This window comes from Xiphophorus maculatus, chromosome 4 (assembly GCF_002775205.1).
Source record: "Xiphophorus maculatus strain JP 163 A chromosome 4, X_maculatus-5.0-male, whole genome shotgun sequence".
In the NCBI taxonomy this organism is placed as follows: domain Eukaryota; kingdom Metazoa; phylum Chordata; class Actinopteri; order Cyprinodontiformes; family Poeciliidae; genus Xiphophorus; species Xiphophorus maculatus.
The window spans coordinates 8024572-8045142 of record NC_036446.1 but is presented as its reverse complement, the minus strand read 5'-3'; the positions used below and the strand labels follow the sequence as shown (position 1 = coordinate 8045142).

Below are 20571 nucleotides of genomic sequence, written 5' to 3'. Positions count from 1 at the left end.
TATCTATAATTTGATAAAACTGTGGTTTCAATAAGGCAGTCCAATTCAAATGCTTGCATCAGAAAAATATAATTCACAAAGAGGAATGTCGGTTGCGTTTCCGAGATTTCAGAAAATTCAATAGTTTAAAACACAAAGGAGAGGTGGACCCCGGTTGTAATACACACAAAAAGGGGTCTCTGTCCTCCTGGGACAAAATACTTTCCAAATCTGAGTTTTTTCATTGTCCTTTTTTCTTCCAGCGACTTTTTATACGCTCATTATATCACAAAAGGGAAGCCTTGTCATAGGGTCATCCAGAGCTGATGCAATGCACATTAACAGAAAACATGAGCACCAACACATTGGCCAGATCCTTCCTTAGAACTTTTTGATAATAGAAGTTCAAAGCGGTTCCTCCTCCCCTCTTTTGTTCCAGATGGAACCACATCAGAGTATGTACAGGGTGACCTCGTCTGATGCCAGACCCAGCAGGTCACACTTAAGAAGAGAAGTGCCTACTTTAGACTCTGATTCACTGTTCGACAAATGACAGACGCTGTTGAAGAAGGTAATTGCCTCGTCTTACTGTAAAGAGTCTGCACTACATGATTTCTCACAGAGACTCCAATGTGAGCATCAAATAAAAAAAACATGGGAAGAAGTTTCTCCTCCTCAGCATGCTCCACATCATGATGACTGACAGTGAGAACATGTGAATATGAGTTTGACTCATTGCCTGTGGGAACAAACTGTACTGGTGGACAGTGTGTGAACAAAAGAGAGTGAAAAGTTTTTCTTTTAACACCACCAGCACAAACAATAGGGATTGTAAATATGCAGATGAGGCTAAATGATGTGACAAATGAAAACACACAAACGTAATTGAACCCCTTGAACATTTGCAATTGTAACATTAAAAATACAAACATATATGAATTGCAATTGCAATGCTAAAGAAAACTGTCAGAGTTTCCATAAAAACTGCAATAAAAGTGTGATCCATTCATGTTCATAATTTGTTTGATCGACTGATCTAAATAACTTACGACTTTTTGCAACAAGTATGTACATTTCAATGTCAGATCTTACTTTTTCTCTCATTCTTAGAGTTTCAGAAGTTCATCATAGAAAGTGTGTTGTGCTCATTATAAAAATGTAATATACTAAGATAAAAAATAAGATTTATATCCTTATTCTCTTTCTTGTGCTTTTTGTGAAAGGAGTTAGCCTCTAAAGGAGTCTTGTGATTTTTTAATAAAAGACAATTTTTTGTGTGTGTGGGGGGTCATGGATTATTAATATCCAAAAATCAAATTGTGAATGATCAAGTTGTAAATTTGATGGGATTCTTGGGATTGTCAGTTAACACATGACCCTCACATTTCATTTTCTGTATTTATCAAAGTTTGTCCCACTGAATGTGATCGCCTGACAAACCTGGTTAAATTTTTTTTTTTTTTTTTTGCAAAAGAGATATGACAAATAGAGCAACAGCAATGTTCACTCAAAAAGACCACAAAACAGAGTAGTATATTACCTTAAACATTAAACAAAATAAACATTTCGTCAGTTGGCCTTGAGTATTTATGTCTGATAAATTTGCTATTTCAAAGACAAGCTGCCATCTGGTAAAATGCAATAATTTTAAAAGTAAACTTTGAATCTTATTGCTAAAATTTCATGCGAAAAATTCCTCTATGCTGCTGATCATACTTTCATTTCAAGTTTTCAAGTTTCAGATGACAAAACCTATGTAAGACACTCATAAGCCTTTGTACAACTAGGTGTGAAGCAATACTTTAGAAGTGAATGGCTGAGTTCATAAAAACTCGGTCCAGGTGGCTAAGAATTTAACCATGTGGAACCCCTTTACAAACCTGCAACCATCTTCATGAATTGCCTAGACTCTATTGCAAAGAATCCAAGTGCTTCTTTAAAAAAATATATCATTAATAAAACTAATTTAGAATCAAGTGATCATAGGTTTTGGAGAAATTGAAATACATGGAAAGACAATTCATCAAGAGCTTGAGTTATGTTTATGAACTTCACTGTAACCGTGTACTGGCCCAGTTGTGACTTTAATTTTAGAAATTTTTTAAAGTATCTCAAATATTTTGAGAATACTTTTCTCTCCAATAAGAACAGTGTAACAAAAACAACAGAAATCCAAGTTTCAGCAAGAGTCACAACATATGTGCACTGTCTGTTGGTTAAAATCTGCCACATTATACTCACGCAAAGAGCAGATATTTCAAAGTAAGCCAAAATTGTTAATGTTAACCATGATATGACTGACAATAACAATATGTGAATCACAGTTAGACACATGAATGAAACATATGCTGTGTAATGACAAATGAAGATTGGACGAAGGCAGAATCTGACATAATAAAGAAGATTATAAAAAAATTTACAACTGTAACTTTTCCTCTGTTTTTTCATGCATATGGGTCTAGTTTTCATTAAAAAAAACTAGTCAAAGGATATTTTTCAAACCTATACTTCCCTTGGAGGACAAGGACAGATGGGAGGAAATGTAGGTTATTAAAAGAAATCAAAATAACCATCATCTTTTAATAACTAAGAATGCCAGACACACACATCTTTCATAGTGGGTGAGCTTTTAAGCACTTTGCAAGACAGGTAAATGAAACATGTGTGTTAAACCACTTTGGTGTGCTCACTAGGGTCAGCTCTACCATAAAAGAGAAGATATTACAAAGGGAACTAATGAAGACACTGATCAAAGTATGTAATAGTAATATGTAACAGGTGTTTCAGTCCCCTGCAATCCACCCCTGCACCGCCCTCCCACAGCCAACACCAGGCCATCCGTGAAACCTGAATGCATTTCACATGTGCTTTGATAGGAACAATGGACAAAACATATTTCAGTACTGTTCGACCTATGTTACGAGCAGTCTGGTTCAGCTCTTGGGAGGGCATTCGCAGGTGATAGACAAAGGCAGCCACACTGCTGCTGCGTTTACGGTGCACTTTCATGATCTGTGGTAAGTTGTAAAGGACTGACATAGCTGAAGCCCACACTGGCAGAAAAGCAGGCACCTGGATTTGAGATGCATGCAACGGCTGAAAGAAGGCTGGCAAGACTTTAGCTGGAGCCCGTTCAAAGCACGATTGCTATTTTTACACATGGCTTAAGATGAAAGTAGAACTGCTTTTGATTTCAAAAAGTGTCGAACATATGGAGTTCATATTTAAAATTTATTTTAGAATTCTTATGGTATAATAATAACAATAATAATAATAATAATAATAATAATAATAATAATAATAATAATAATAACAATAATAATAACAATAAGATTATTATTATAAGTAAAATAATTATTACTGAAATAAATAATAACGATTATTATTATTTCACTTTTTGTTGAAGCCAAGACAAACATAAATAATCCAACGTAAACTTATAATAAACTAAAAAGCAGCTAAGCATGTAGACAGTAAAAACTACAATATCTGTGCTTTCAAAAATAGATAAAGATGTGTGGCTCAGCTCAGTCATTGATAGAAAAGACAATAAATAAACAAATTAATTAATTAATTGTAAATAAATACATAAGTAATGTTTAAATACCCCTCTTCCCCCGTCGCTCATTTACCTTGACTCTCTCTTGACATTTTTCACCGAAAAACAATTCTCTTTAATAAATGCATATATAAAATAGTACGCATGGATCCCACAGCAACACAATGACATGAAAATTGAAATTATTCTACAGTAATGTTCTTTTGTTTTTTATTTTAGAAGCGTATATAACCGTATTTAATATTTAACCGTTTCTGTACCTGCGCCGCACCTGCGCAGAGCGGTCTGATTCTACTTCCGCTGCAAGCACGCTGTCACTTATGGGATTTGTAGTTCTCAGGGCTGCGCTTTTAGAACCCCTGTTAAGAAATTTTGACCAGAACGCGTTTTACGCCGCGGGTCGGGACTAGATGACTTGCAAATATACAAAATCGACTTCTTTCTTATGTCAACAGTGTGTGAGACCGAAAAAATGTTGAAACGGGTTTTTTTCGTGCACTACAACAACCAACATCGCCCCTAATGAAAGCGAGGCAGTGTAAACACAACTCCAGGAACATGAAAAGATCGGGTGACAGTGAGGGGGAGAAGAGAAGAAAGGTATTGATAGCGTTTTTCTCCGTTCGGTCTGGCATATTTTTAAGCCCTGTCGCTGGTTGAATATCTAACGCTCCGTATGCGGTGCTGCTGGCTGCATTCTGGAGGCTAGAAAGCTGCGGATGTCAGCGCATACCTCACCTTGCCTGTTTCCTTTATTGTGTTTTTCCATTTTCCCCCTCTCAGTCTGCCACAATGAAGAATTACAGTCACATTGAAACGGCGGTTTTATCAAGCAGATGAACTGCTGATGTGTAGCTTTAGGTTGCAGGAGCAGGTCTAGACTACACTCCATATTTATTAGAAAGACGACACGATGCGAATTAAAACAACACGCAATTATTTGAATATAGATTCACCTCAATTGCAATAAAGTTATATATATAAATACATAACTACAACAAAATCTGAAAACATTTGCATGTTATATTTGGATGTTACTCTCGTATGAATGGAATAGAGGGGGGAAAAAGATGCTAATTGCACTACAATTAGCATCTTCAGCGCAAGAGCTAAAGCAAATAGTGAAGTTAGTCATCGGAGTATTTGGGATTTTGGTCAGCTGCCAGGTCAGCAGCTTTAGGCTTTACTGCTGATGCGTTGGCTTCAGTATCAGTTTGATAATGCAGGAGAAACTTGTTCATTCTCAAATAACAAATTACGACCTTTCCTGTTATATACTTAGAGATATTCACTCAATATGCCTTGTTATTCTGTCACTTTGCTGAAGTTACACCTGAATTTCCCCACTGTGGAAGAATAAAGGATATTTCTTTTCTATTAAATTTTCAAAGTTAGCTGTATGCCAACACAAAAAATTCCATCTAAAAGACTGTTAAAATAAACTTTGCTTTTAAACATAAAGTGTTTAGGTTCAAAAGTAAGACAGGTAAAGCAATTTAAATGCTGAAATTGTGGGCTAATTTATGTTCTTCAGTTTATATTGTCAATGGATGAATGAATGATCTTTTGGAACAGTTTGCATACATGTCAGTTGAAGAAGTTTTTTCAGCCATTATTTTTGCATATGTTAACCCTAGCTGTAGCTAACGAAATACAAAAAGATAGCTACTGATGTTCTGGGTTTGTTTACATTTATATGATCAATTCTCAAAGGTGCAGCTCTATATAAAATAAAAAGCTGTTGGTGAAGGGACAGTCGGTTTTGAGGCATTTTGGAAGGCACAGACTTACCCACAGGGATATAACTAGTATTTGTATCAAGGTATTTTAGTTTTAGTTTTTGGGAATTCAGAACATTTTCCTTCATATTGTTTCTAGGATTTAAAGTCCTTTCCATGAGGAGAAAATGTCACTGTGACTGAATTTTTCTGTGGCTGCATATGCCATTTAGTCTGCTTAGGCTTGGCAAAACATACATATCAGGAACCAGTGGTGTGTTTAGTCAAAGTTATCTTACTGTGGAAATGCCTTTTCTGGTCCATACCTTCCTAGTGGAACTTCTGTGGGGAGACATTGTTGTTGTTTGATGATTATTAAACAAACAATACCTAAAGAGTATTAGGATGAGACATGGGCCTTTATGAGATTGTTTGATAAAAGTGAGTGGAAATACTAAAGTTTTACTGCATCATGGAATTTACACTAAAAGTTTACTTAGAAACATAAAACATTATCTAACTGCTTTGACATAAAACAGAAAAGCCACAATGTAACTATATATGTTACAGATCCACTATTGTTTTCCATGCCATAAATGTATTCTTATTTTGATCCTGCTTGGTAGACCAAATCAAAATATAGAATAAAAAGACGCTTTGCTTATTGCATAGATTATCATAGAGTAAGCAGAAGGCAAGAGAATGCTGTTGTAGGTTTTTTCGGCCTGCTGAACTGTAGTGTGGCTTTACTCTCTATAGCAGGCTCAGAAAACTCTGGGTCGGTTATTTGGTACTTTCTCTGCCATCCCATTATAAGGACTTCAAATTGTTAATCTGCAATGCCCTACAATTCTGGACTGTTGTACTTATAGTCTTGCTTTTTACTGTTTGTCTGTCTGTTCTCCTCCTGTCCTCCAACTTGGTGACTCTCTGCTGAGGCACATGTGTTTGGATCATGTTAGACAGCAGTGAAACTATGTAAGACGTGGTTCCTCCTGTTTATGAAAGCAGCCATGGCGGCCAGATGAGCGGCTCAGAGAAGGAACTCATTCCAGCTGGCCCTCCAGGCAGTCGGGCGGCACAGACCTAATGGCTTAGCTTCCTTTCTCTTTAGATAAATAAAAGATTGAGCAAGAGCCAATGTAATTGCAAAATGACTTTATTGTAGTAAAGCAGCCAAAGAAAGAACTGCATGCAGTTTTAACCAGGTTTCATCGTATCTGTTGTTTCGTAATGACACAGTTAAGAGCAACTTTAGATATTATCTGTTTTTTTTTTCATTAAATCTGTCTGCTGTTCCATTCTGAAAAGGATTAGAGATTATTTTAATGGGTCCTTGTTTATTTAAAGAAACCAACCCTCAGCAAGGTAGTTATGGTTACTTAATTCTTCACATTTAAAAAAAAATTTTTGGCAGCTTGTTTTCTTGATAATTTATGAAAAAAGTCAAAACAGAATGTGATATGACAGGTTTTGTTGGTCGACTGAGTAAACATGTAGACTATTTGATATAATTCAGAAGTTTTTTGTTTTTTTTCCTAGAGCTCTTCAAAGTATCAATTTGCAATAATCATCACAACGACGAAGGGCTGCTTGAATGCAATATTGGGTGGGTTATGATATTTATATCAGGGCTGAAACGATTAAATGCATCAATCGTAATGAATTGATTATTAAAATAATTGTCAACTAATTTAGCTATTGATTATTTAACAGGCGTACACAGATTTTTTTAAAAAAATACCATTTGCTGAAAGAACAATGTCAGATCTGTAATTAAAACAAAACAGCTAAAAAGTATACATGTAGCAGCATTTAAGATAAAAAAGTTTGCATCAGTGAATATGTTCTACCAAGAACTCCTCAAGAGGCAGGTTTCATATTTTAATGTATTTAAAATATTGTACAGAAAGGTTTAAGTGGTTAAATGGAAAATCTTCTGAATTGCAACATTTCTTTTTATTTGATCAATTGATTAATTTTTTAAAATAATCAATTAAGAAAATAATTTCTAGTTGCAGCCCCAATTTATATTGTATTTAGCTATAGTATTTCAGGTTGCAGTTATTGCTGTGTTTTGTCATAGAAGCCTAATGTAGAGTTCAGTCAACAAGATGCTAAAGGGACAGAGTAGAGTGTGGTAAATGTGAGGTGATTGCAATTGATATTGTCATTGCTGTATTTAAAGATATCACAATTTCATGTTTTCCAAATGATATGCAGCCCTGGTTTTGACCTGAAAGGGGTAATATTTCTTTTACATTATCGCTGCAGCCCCCTACTCCCCTCCCACCACCGTAACGATTACATTTGCCTTGTAAAGGGCTTTAAAACATTTCATTATGTTCTATCAGTTTCGTCATCACAGGATGAGTTTCCACTTATGCCTCGGCAAGTGAGAAAACAGCTCTGACCTCGTCCCTTAACCCAATGTTCTTTGATGCAAACTCACCGTATCAGTGTTCTTTGATGTAAGCTCCCCATTTGTACAGTGATGACAAGTATGAAGTGTTGGGTCGAAACAGGAAGCTTGTGCGTGTGTATGTGTGTGAGAGCAGCCGGCTAAGTAATGATCACACGGGGTCACCAGATGTTGTGAGGTCCTGGGCTCAGCCCCAGCCATTGCTTAGATCAGCCTCATTGGTTTGCTCTAGTTGTGGCACCTTGTGCAAGCTGTTTAGGGTATTTAATTTCTAAACACTCATTAAAATGGTTTGTGTTTCCCTTGGTGGCCCTGTTAAATTAACAGCTACTGAGGTAAAAGCTGATTATGTAGCCACACATCCGGACATGGTTAATCAATTCTCTCCTACAAAATGTTAGCTGATGAATTAGTGTAAAGGAAACGATTTATGGCAACTAATGCCAATGTCCTGTCGTGTCAAGGCTGATGTTTTAGCAAGAGAGGGTGTCAGATTTAGCACATTCAGCAGCTTCACGCTCTGGCAGCCATCTTTTCTCCCTCAAAACCTAAACTGCATGCTGCTTCCTCTATTAATGAGCCAGTAATGGAGAAATAGTGTAAGGTACTGACATAAAACATGGGTATGTGTACCTGAGGCTGGGTAGCACATAAGCTCCTATGGAGCCAGATTTACACCTAGGCTCTGTGTAGAATGGTGATGGTGGAACACTTGGCATGGGGGCTCTCAGAGCTTCATCAGACCCCCGCTGGTTGGACTGTATTAAAGCCGGTGCTTAGAAAAATACGGCTGTGGCAGATAATGATACTATTACACTAATGGAGTTGGCAAATGAAGGAGAACCCAGATGCCCTGCTTTATTACCAGAGGGGGTCATTTCCTCGCTGCATTCCTAATGGCCTGAGCACACAGTATTGATCAGGCTATCATGCTGCTAATCCTCTACAGAATTACTTATCGCTGCCTAGGTGTCGATCCGCCACATGCCCTGTGCTGGCCTAGTCACTGGGCGGCTGCTATTCGTCCAGTGGGGACCCACCCGGCCACTCACCCAAACATGATTTAGGGCCGAGCAGGGATGGCGCCTGGGAGGTCTTCAACTCTAGGCAGGTACGTTTTGTAAAAAAGAAGGGAGGTAAATGAAAGTAACAGCTTTCATTTAATTAAGGAGCAGTCAGTGATGCAGTTCCCTTCTCTTTATGGCCTTGCTGGCCGCTGCAGAGCAGAAGAAGCTCTGTAGTTGGGTGTTGTTTTCCTGTGTTGTACTGTAAATTAGAAACAGGCAGCTCTCTTGCTATTATCAGCAGCAGAAAGTAATGATCACTGAGGTTAATTTGATATCCAGCTGCTCCTCTGTGCTTTGTTTCTATGTTCATTATTTGCTTACACCATAAAGCCAAAGAAAATATTTTTTAAATTATTCATGGTATGCATCATTTCAACATGACAAGAAATGATATTCTCTGAGATGGTCATTAGTATAAATGAATTGGGGGTCAGGGCTCTTTGCCCAGGGCTTGTGACTTGCTATATTATTGGTCCCTTTACTGGGCCTCTGCGTGCATTATCATCCCCAGGACACTGGAAGTGTGGCATCCCTACACATACACACCCTTTTATTCACCTCTGGCCTTGACTAATCAAAGAGTTTACCTTAAGGGGTGCATTTGCACTGTTAGTTAGCATTAGTCCCGTAGCCATAAAGAAGTATTTATACATTTCCATCTGAAACAACCTGTCCTAGCAAGGGAAACGAGCTATTGATCCAGATATTTAGTCATTTCTTTCTGTGTGTGCCATCAATATTGTACAAACATCCATCCATGTGTCCATGTGAGAGTTGACCCTGGCCCTTGCCTCCATTTTTGCTCCCATTGGAGCTCAATGATATACTATTATGAAAAGTAAAATCAATGAATGCATATGAAATTTTGGTGTGTAATATAGTGCTGGCCCAGGGCCCCAGGTCTTTCTATTGATCGGCCGTGTGAGTGTTAGAGGGGGCTGATTAGTCTGCTGGTGAGCTTTTCATCTGCATGTCTTTACCTTGTCTTGGTTGTTTGATCTGTGCTCATATATCTGGATTGACATTTTTACACATCAGTTTGGGTAGTCAAACCATTCTTGAAATGAAATCAGTCATTCAGACATTAAAAGCACCACAAAACTTCTGATTCCATTAAGCTAATGGAACAAGAAATTAATTTATACTAACAGTATGGATACTCGTAAGGGCTTTAAATGTTGTGAATTTGTAACATTCACAACATGTTCATCAGTCTAGTAATCAGCCTAGCTGATTACTAGACTGATTATCCTAGTAATCAGCCTCCCTTTTGGAATGACTCAACCAAATGTTGAATTCAATATGGAAAGAGTCTTAATTTTTCTGCTCTATATTTTTTCAATTTCTGGAAATAGGATGTGATAGGTAGACATCTTACTATCAAAAGTACTTTGAATACTTACATATAATAACTATAATAACTGGATTGTTATGTTTTACAACATAAACATTTCATATTCTAAATTTAAAATGCAACACGCATTTTAAATTGCGTGTTGTAATTCTGTTTTTTATTAGGAACAGAAAAACACGAGACTTGTATTGAGTTGTTTGGTTGCCGTTTCTCTTTGTAGTTCTTATACTCGTTTTACTTTGCTAGTCTGTTTCCTTTTGTGCACAGTGCTCCTCTCACTTCTTGTTACTATTTTTCTGAGGTTCTTTGTCATCTTTAGGGTTTGTATTTGGTTTTCTGGTTCTCTGGGTTAATTTCCAGAGAGCCATTTAGTGCTGTTACATTTCCTAGATACCTCTGTCTTCAGCTCTTTTCACTCAGTAATTATTCTCATTTGGTCTTTATCCTCGTAATCAGCCTCCCCTGTATAGAGTTAAGGTTTTGGAATGACTCAACCAAAGTTCCAACTTGAATCTGTTGTAGAATGTGTGGGTGGGGCTAAAGGGTGATAGTAGGGAGGCCTGTGAACCTCAATGACTTTGAGGTCATTACAAAATATAAACACGCAGAATTGGGTTACCCACTTTGAGGTGGACGTTGTTGCTATGATGCCAAAATTAATAAGTAATTATACATTAATAAATTAACAATTATAAAAATGTTTATAATGACATGTCAGTTTCAAAACTGATAGTAATGTTTTTGTTTTGTTTTTTTCGAGAGGTGCCCATCTATTTACACAAACCTCTTGGTTAAAGTAAAATCGTTTCAAATTTATATCTGCCAGATGTTTGGCTAATTATTGGCTTAGCTGTTACACTTGCTGTTTCCTTTTATTCTTTGCAATTTCCTCCTGTAACAAACCTTTCATGCCTCTGGCCCTTGAACTTGTTCAGTTTAGCTTCCTTTCTTTGCTGAAGACTTTAAGAAAGTTTTTTGCATCCATCCAGGTGGATAGCTGAGTTTGTGGGCATCACGTACCTCAAAATGTATTGTTTCCTACTGTGGATTTTATCCCACAAGTTGTTATCCTAAACATTTTAGCACCACCATTTCCTAAAGACTTGGGCTTTACTGAACAGAATTATGTACCTGGCTATATTGTAGAAATGGTGTTTAAAGGAACACAACAACAAGCTTTAGGTGTTTACCTAGCAAAAAGTTTACCAACCTAACTAAATTTAGTTAAAGTAAATTTTTGTTTACAGATACTATGATGCATAAATTAGGATAATCTTTTAAATCCTCAATTTCAAAACTCCAAGATATATCAAGGAATCTGTAGTTTGTTGTCCTCTCTTATGTGTCATAGTCTTAGGGAAGAAATCTTAATTAGTCATGACTTTGCTGCATCTCTAGTAAAATCTCAGAATAACACAGATCTTTTTTTCTTACTATGAGTCAGCCTGGTGCTAGCCTATCCCTCAACCAGACCAGGCTGCTTTTTTCCAACTAAAGGTGCATGTAACCAATAAAATGTGGTTAATCATAATGCAACAACTGGTCTTTTTTTTGCTGTGACATCTTAGAATTGATTAGCCTGGAAAAAAAACATCCCCTTATTCTATGCTTTGCTTTGTACAGTTTCTGGACCCTCGACTGTTGAGAAACAATTGCGTAGAGTCTGTTGAAGTTTTCAATTTTACTCAATTGCTAACATTTGGCTATGAGTGGGGAAATATCTTCACCAAACCCTTCTTTCCAATTGTACTTGTTAGTATTGCCAGGTAGTTGTTTTACAAGGTTGTAGAAGCTTTAACATGGCTAGTTCAAATCGCCTCTAAAGGCTTATGTGTCTGACTGCTCCTAACAAGCACTGAGACATTACCCACAGATGGCAACGTATTTGCAAACAAGGCAGGAGTATTTATCATGCAAACCGACTGTCCAGTTCAGCTGTTCAGTTCCATGAGGTGACTTCCAATGTGACCTGTTCAAGTAGGGTTCATTTGTCATGCATGTGTCCTTTCACGAGAGAGACATATAATAATCAGTTCAATCAATACATTGTGGTTGCTTATTGGACATGTACTGAATAAACATGGAAATGACCTGTTCACCTCACACACAGAGGCTAAATTCTCTGAGGGGCCTATTAGCCACTCAAAGCTATGATTCAAGGAAGTTTTTTCTCCATTCAAAATATGCCATATTTGCTCATGAAAGGATTCCTCTGGAAGAGCTCTCATTGCTGTTTATTTGTGTAGTGTATTTCCCTTTGTAATGACTCACCTTTCTAATAAAGTAAGAATGCCTGCTGTTATCATCTGGTTTCAATGGAGAGTTTGCAAGCCTTCATTCACAAAACCTGTGGGGGGCAGGTTCACAAGGTGCTGTAAATACAACCTGTTAATTTGTACATCATAAGTTTTTTTTCCATAAATGTGAGCTGTGAAAGTGAGTTCAAATTTCTGCCACACACCTCTGTTAGCCAAAAGACAGGGTTTGGCATTGCTCTCACAGTGCCTTGCAAATATATTCATTCCCCTGGAACCTTTTTTATATTGTACCAGATTATAAAACGACTTAATTGTATTTTATTGAGGATTTATGTGATAAATCAAATGAATGTTGTGTATAATGGTGAAATGGGGGATGGTTTTCAAAATGCTTTCATGTAGAAAGTGAAACACTTGACAGGGAAAGTGGGCATTTATATTTGTTCGGCACAGTTTACTCAGGTACCCCTAAATTAAGTCCAGTGTAACCATTTGCATCAAAAAAAACTGTAAATCATGTTCATCTCTGTGTGTTTTAGTCTCTGTAAAGGAACAGCATTTACTCTGTGAAGGCCTCCCAAGTTTTTTTTAGAGAACATTAGTTACCTAGAAGCATCATAAAGGTCAAGGGACAGCCAATGCAGATTAGGACATAACTACTTCACAGATCAATACCATTAAACCATCCATCCTTTTCCACTATTCACTATTTTATCTTGGTCTATACTTACAATCCTTGTAAAATGTATTGAAATTTGTGCCTGTAATCTGACAAAATGCAAAAATTTTTAAGGGTGTGAGTAGTTGCTCATAGCACTTTTTGTCTGCCTTCTGGTACAGACTTTCACATATAAAATGTTAACTACTTTCTAATTTTTAAAGTAATTATTATAGTGAAAAAAACAAGCTTCCAAGAAACTTCCAGTGTTGTTTATTTTTTCTGGATTTTTTTGGACCTTTGTGTATTGCTAATATCAGAATCTACTCTGAAGCAAGTCTTTGAGAGGTGTCTGCTCACTTCAGGTGGTCTGTTCATGTCTCAGTGATTTCTTCTCGGAGCCCCCCGTGTGTTTTTTTCTTCATCAGTCTAACTTTTTCTTGCATATGCGAAAGAGCCAACGACAGTTTGACTGGCATGCTGTCAGACAGGTGATGCCTTTCCAGTGGTGGAGCATCAGCCCTTTCCTGAGAGCTTGTATGCGCAAGAGTGTGTAGAAAAAGTGGGGGTATTGTCAGGACGGGACCGGCACACTTTGCATGTTCTCCTCGAGACAGGTGCTTCTGGGCGAGCACTGGTGCATGACAGTTGCCTTTCATCGCTGTCTTCTCTACACTTAACCCCTGACCAGCTCTCCCTTCTTCCACTTGCTCGTCGTCTTCTGTGCCTTCTTCTTCCCTGCCATTTTTCTCCATGTCTGACCTCTTATCCCGACGCTTCCCTCTGCCATCCTAAGTGATGGACTGGGAGGCAGCTCGCATTTTGTATATGTTGGTGAGGAGGTACAGCAGGCTTGTCACAAGCCTAATGCTGTCAGGCCTCGGAAAATTCAGCTGTCCAGACCAAGCTGCACAAACACACTCTCATTTCCACCCGCCTTTACACCCTCACTTTTTGTTCAGTAGTCCGTAATTCCATCCACAGGCGCTGTCAAGCACTTGATCAAACGTGCATAAAGAAAGGAGCCCCTTGGCTGATTCCCATCCCCTCTCTTCCTATCATAATGTAGGCAGATTTTCCCTCCTCTGCCTGTTTCTTCAGCACTGTTTATTCAGATGAGCCTGTCTGGGGGGCAGCAGGTCACATCCACTTGCCTGGCTAAAAAGATCCTGAATTGAGGGCTGTCTCCTGTGAGATGAAGAGAGAAAAAACACAAGCAGGGGTTAGGCAGGGCTGCGGAGCGGTCATGTCAGGTCTGTTTTTGGACTGCTTGGTTGTGTGTGTGTGTTTCATTGCGTGTGTGTGTATGAATGCCATAGCGGCGTAAGGGTTATGGAGTTTGAGGGTTCACTTGTCAACCCTTGTGTCATGCTTGCCCTGGCCTTGCTGTGTAGAGGGCATCCACTGTCATTTGTTTCAAGACTGTTTGAAGTGGAGTGAGCCACAGAAGCATAAAAACTAGTCAGGAGTTTGTGAGCTCTCAGGTGCCCCGATGTACCACGTAGTCATTTAAAAGTGCAAATATCTGCTGGAAAAAGTGACACCAAAGTTTGACTTTTATCGTGGATGCACACTTACCACCTTCTTTATATGACACACCTGTTCAGCTGCTGCTTAACACTAACTGGAGCCAATCACCTGGTAGCAGCTCAATGCATTTAGAGATCTGTAGAAGATGACTTGATGAAGTTCAAACAAAGCATGAAAATGGGGAAGAAACTTGGCATGGCAAGTGACTGAACATGGCATGATTGCTAGTACCAGACGGGCTGGTTGGAATATTTTAAAAACTGCTGATCTATTTGGATTTTCAAAAATAACAATCTCTTGGATTCTCACCGGAAAGGGAGAAAATAGCTAGTCAGAGACAATTAACACTTGTTACAACCAAAATCTAAAAAAACATCCTTGAATGCACAAAAAAAAAAAGAAATCTAAAAAAGATACCTAATCAAATGAGGGTCATTCAGACAGTAAATCATAATTTGGGGTTTCACTGGAGATGGGCTTCATCCCTCCATAAATAACCCATCAAGATTAAGCGGGCATGAACAGTGAACTGATGAAAGGATGTTTGTTTTATACTACAATTTTATCTGTAGTCAATATCTTTGAGGAATGTTTCGGAAAGCTTGTTGAATATTTCCTATTAGTTTTAACAGTTCAGGCAGTTTTGACAAGAAATGGATCAGATTTACAGCTGACAGGGGGCACCTAATAACTGGTCTGTATACACCCCATCTTAACTGTGTTTATTGAAGCAAAATATTTTTCATTGTTTTCTGTTATGAAAAGTTAATGTGTTGATTTCTGTTGTAGTTCTTGTGCTTCATCGTGTGGATTAAAGTCATTCTCGAGGCCAGTTATAGAGAAATACACCCTAAGCTTCTGGCTTTCTTATACCTATTCTAAACTTCCAAGCTTTTTGAAGTTTTTTTTCCCCCAGTGTGTGTGATCTGCATTTGTGTTTGCCATTGCAGGTTTGTATGCGTCTTTCATGTGACATACTTCTCCTACATTCTTCCCACCATAGGGGAAAAAAACAAAACCAAAAAACCCCCAAATGGTTAAGACCCCTTAACTTGTTGTTTGAGTGTCAGTGAAGACAGGAGTGCCAGGCATGCTGTGAGCTTAATCCAACAACAGCCTGTCTGCCACACTGTTGAGGTGCTATCGGCGAGCGAGTGGACCCCTTCGTCGCAGCTATTGTCATATACACGGGGCATTGTCACTTATGAGATGGACTCATGTAAATGTGATGACAGGCTAGTGTCTCAGCTGACTGACAGCGCAGAGGGATTGGGGTAATCTGAGTGACTGATTTGAGGCGTGCGCCGACTCGCCTGTCCCCGTAACTCCTAAGAAATAGACAGCTTGAGCAGAGTTATCTGTGTTTGTAAGTCCTTCTGCTGCACTGGGATGACAATGGGGATTAGTGCCAAGGTTCTTTAAACTGTTTTATTTTTTTATTTTACTTTTGGGAGGAGGGTAGGGGGGGCCTTATCGGTGTCTTGGCAGGATGCTGCCGCAGCCAGCTTTTCTTGACTGTCAATTAAAGAGGGGATCATTAACTTCAAGGGTATAAATGTTCTAACACTGGTATTACGTTGGGAAGCTAAGTCGCTGACAGATGTTCTAACTTTAATTCTCCACTTGTTTTTTTGTCCTTTAATTAATTTATGTATCACTATTTGGGTTTTAAATATTTTTTCCTCCTGTCTGCTCTTTGTTAGACTGTAATCTCAGTTACCACGCTAGTCGCAAAGACGATTGGGCTTTGTCACTCGCCTGTGTTTCTCATAGGGTTCAATCAGCTAATGCATTCAATATCATCCAAACTGAAAGGTAAACAGTATAAAATGTGTTCCTCCACCGCCTCAGTGCAGCCTGAAGGCATTGGGCGGATGGAGCACAGCATGCACGCCTCTACTTCCCCAGGCTTTTCAGGGGGACCCATTCACCTGGAATGGTGCTTGATGAAAACAAAACGAGCTCAGCTTGTATCTCTGTACACTCATGGTTGTTCGGAAGGTAAACAATAGTAGCGTGCTACTTTGGGGTTTTGCCTTTGCAAGCTTTAGTTGGCGGTTGTGAAGTATCTGTGTGACAGCTGCGGTTTAGGTTCTCAGGCACAGAGCTGCGGCGGGACACTATAAGGAAGGTGTATGCTGATGGTAGCTACATGGAGAACGAAGGGAAACCAGAGGCGGAGAGACGTTAAGGGGAGTAGGAGAGAGACAGCCGACAGACTGCTAATGGGCAAAGTCTCTTCATCCACCGCCACTGCCATCACCGCTGCCACCCCGCTCTTTTATGACAGCTCTTTTTCTTTGTTCTACCCGTCGGCCCACTCTCTGCTGGGGATTCGTGACAAGTTTTCGCCGGCTGATCAAACGTTACGGTGACACCTGATTAGGATATAGCGCATGTTTACAGTTGTGCATGGCGAGGACACCCCCTCCATCTTTTTCCAGACAACAAGGGAGACTTCACCTTGACTAATTAAATTTGCACCTGCAACACCAGCTGTGACAGGCACTATAGGGCTGCATTTATTTATGTCGCTCTATACTTACTTCCTGTGACGTTTACGGAGGCAGAGTTTTCACAAGTTCGTCTGTTTGCTGTCAGCGTGGGTTTCTCCGACGATCGTCTTCATTGTGTCTATGTCTTTTGGGATGTTGGAGATGTGGGGGTGGATTAGTCCTCTGCCATCCTGGCAGGTGATTGCACCGGAAGTTGTGGTACCAGGAAATCCTGAAGTGTAATGTGATGGCTTTACTTCACAGTTACTTGTGTATTGAGCCAAAATGATCTAATTGTTGTCAGACTTTGTGATGTTTCGGTTTGAATTTTACCTAGCTTTGAAACTATAATATATGGTGACAAATTTACTTGGACCTTTTAAAGAGAAAATTGAAAATTACTTTTTTTCAAAGTTGAATGCAATGTTGTAAAGATCTCGGTGTTTAAATTATACAAATTTCATGTTCCTGGTTCAGTCTGTGTATATTCAGTCATGCATTAATGCGCATACACACTGCGTTTGTGCTCGTACATGATCTGCCTTTCAGAACGTGCATGTATCTATCTAAATCAGTGTTAAGAATGTAAAAGGCCACAGCAGAAGCGAGCAGGACATCAGTCACCCGGCAGCAGAAGACAGGACCCTGATAATTTGTGACTCTACCCCCTATCTCAGCCTCCACTCTGCCTCCCCAGCCTCAAATTGACCAAGCTCGACTGCTGGTCATGCTGTATTACATGGGTTAGATGAAGTAATTATTTCTAGGCCACTGACTACAAGCAAGATTAATAGTTTTTGAAACGGCCATAATGGAGGGCTGACCTGCCGTGACATAAGCATTATTTCAAGCTCACCTCCACTCCCATCCCTCTCACCTCTGGGTACCAGCAGAGTGTGATTTATACCTGGGCTAATGAGGGAAGGGGACCTAGGAGCTTGGGGCCGCTGGCCTACCATTGCAGTGTTACCGGCTCACTTAGACAACTTCACTGCTCATACAACATGGTCACCTCAACGTAGGTGACTGATTGCTTGCTTGATTGACTCTTTGGATTGGATATAATTAAGCTAACCATTTTAATTATAAATAAATCTATACATTATGTTGACTGTTTAATTGAGACTTGAGTGACATATGCTTTTCTTTGGAGTGGATAGTTTTCTTGTATATAGGCATCTCATTAAATAACAAATTACTGAAAAATGTTTTTTTCAAAAAGCAATGATATATTTGATGATCACACCATATAGCTTTAAAAAGACAAATGTAGGTTTTCAAAATGTAGAGTAATACATAACATCAGTGAAAGCAGGAATTTTAAAACCAGTGTCAACCTACTAAACAAATTTCCATGTACTGTACAGTAAATGCACTCAATACCTTATGTTAGCTCTCAGCTTTTCAGTGTGTCATTGTACGGAGGTAGTGTGGTACTGCTGAGAGTCTAAGGAACCCTTTGGGCCTTCAGTTAATCTGCAATGTTCAGTCTAGTGTCTTTCTCCATAGCAGATTTTGGGCCATTCAACCACAGTAATATCATGGTAATTAAACCAGGTTGCCATATCTTTGTCAGAATGGGTGACAGACAAATCCTGGTGAGAGAATGAACTCAGCATATATCCACAAAGCTTGTCGGTATGTCCTGGTAGATCGCTATATTGACTTTAACCACAGTGGAGCAACATCAGCAGACATGGCTCGGAACCTCCCCCCCCACACCGGAAAAAAAAAAAGACTTTGAAAACTTTATGCTGAACACAAAAACCTTGGATTTTGTTGCCTCTCCGATCTTCCCTCAGACTCTGTTACCTTGATTTCCGAATGAGATGCAAAAACTTACTTTCATCTGAAAGAGAACTTTGGACCACTTAGCAGTAGACAAATTGATTTTCTTTTTAGTTCATCTGTAGTTCAGGAGTTTAAGCTCATTTCCTGTATGTATATGAAGGATTTTCAAGTACTGAGTTCAGCTACAGTCCGCGCCTTGTGAACCTCTAACAAACTTAAAAGGCTTTTGCTTCACAATACTGAAACGGTACCTGTTGCTTGTGCAACTTATGGTCAACCTTTATATTAGTCTGCATTTATACAGCACTTTTTGCCATTAAGTTTTACTATTGTTTTTTTTTATTGGGTTAAATTTATACTACAAATTTAATACAACTGATAATTTATTTACATGCATTTGTAATACTGAATCGTTTAGCCTCACCCTTTACTCTGTTCTGCCTGATAGATCAGAAAAGCCAGAGAGTTGTCACTAGGTGGCACTTGGACATCACTTTATCAGGTGTGCCCCCCTCCAAACACCCCCTTTTCATTTCAACTTCCTCTTCTTTTTGCCTCTTTGTTGCCATCTTCACTTCCTCCCTCTCCTCTATGCTAAGTACACCTTAGATGTCAGGATGTTTTATTTTTATTGGATGAGGGGCAGCGTGTAATGCATTCACCTCCATTCCAGCCAGCTGTTAAATGCCGCGTAACATGGTCTGGCCAGGCTCCGCCCCGTTAACCCCTCGGATTGGCTGTAATAATTAGCAGAAGTGAACAGTAACTATGGTGCCCAGCAAGTAGTAGCAACATCTTGCAACTCCTTCACACAGTGCAAACGTGAGCTTTAGTGACTTGGCTCTGGCCCAGCTTGCCCACGTCCCTCCTGACTTGTGACATGTTTCTGAGCTTTAATATTAACTCCCAAACTAAATGCATGCATGCAGTGTGACATCTGCAATTACATTTTCAAATGACTGGGTTCTAGACCTCCAGAATGTTAATCAGTCACCATTCTGGCTACTGTGAAGAGTGAAAAGGATTAAGGTGTTCAGTTCCTAGTAGAATATTTGCCTTTGTACAGAATGAGTGAAAGAAAAATAAATATGGAGAAGAGGCAGCTCTTCAAGCAAGACAAGTACCATCTGCTACAGTTCTGGATTTTACTAATGCCATTACAATAAACTTATCTATTGCTGGATTCCAAGAAGATAATCTGGGTGTTGCGTAAACAGACACATATGATATTCAACCCTTAATTTGATATTAATCTGCAGTCGCATCATAATGCCAGTTTATCTGGGTCAAAGACTACATGAGATGGGATTAGACCTGTCCTAGATGTGCAGTCCACATCTGTTTTGAGCCATATGTTTTTCTAGTGGTTTAGGATTAAAACTTGGACCATTGCACTTGCTTTGTAATAAGACCCAATGCAAAATGTGATTCCATAAATAGGGCAGCAGATAATTCAAGAGATGATCCAACTTGTTTTGGAAAAAACATAGCAGTAAATTTTCAAAAAGGTTAATGGTATATGTAGGCCTGTTCTTGGAAAACTGAAACAGATTGTCGGCTTTCTTTGGTATTTGTGAGCTTCACTGATATTGTTTCGTTCTAAAATGACTCATTTTTATCTTTAAATTGTTTCATCAAACAACACACTGTAACAAATCTAAAGGTTAGCATAAATTGATAATAAACGACATGATAATGGTCACAGCTGCTAGCCAATTATGCATAGCTCCCATGTCTTAG

General features: G+C 38.9%; 1 protein-coding gene across 1 annotated transcript in view; it reads left to right on the top strand.

Annotated features, from left to right (window-relative positions):
- Positions 1 to 3892: 3892 nt before the first annotated feature.
- fto (FTO, alpha-ketoglutarate dependent dioxygenase) overlaps positions 3893 to 20571 on the top strand; it is a 143968-nt gene continuing 127289 nt past the window's right edge. Inside the window, exon 1 of the mRNA XM_005796113.3 lies at positions 3893 to 4138. Within this exon, the coding sequence (XP_005796170.2) occupies positions 4061 to 4138 (78 nt within the window). The 5' untranslated portion in view covers positions 3893 to 4060. The remainder of the gene's footprint in view (positions 4139 to 20571) is intronic.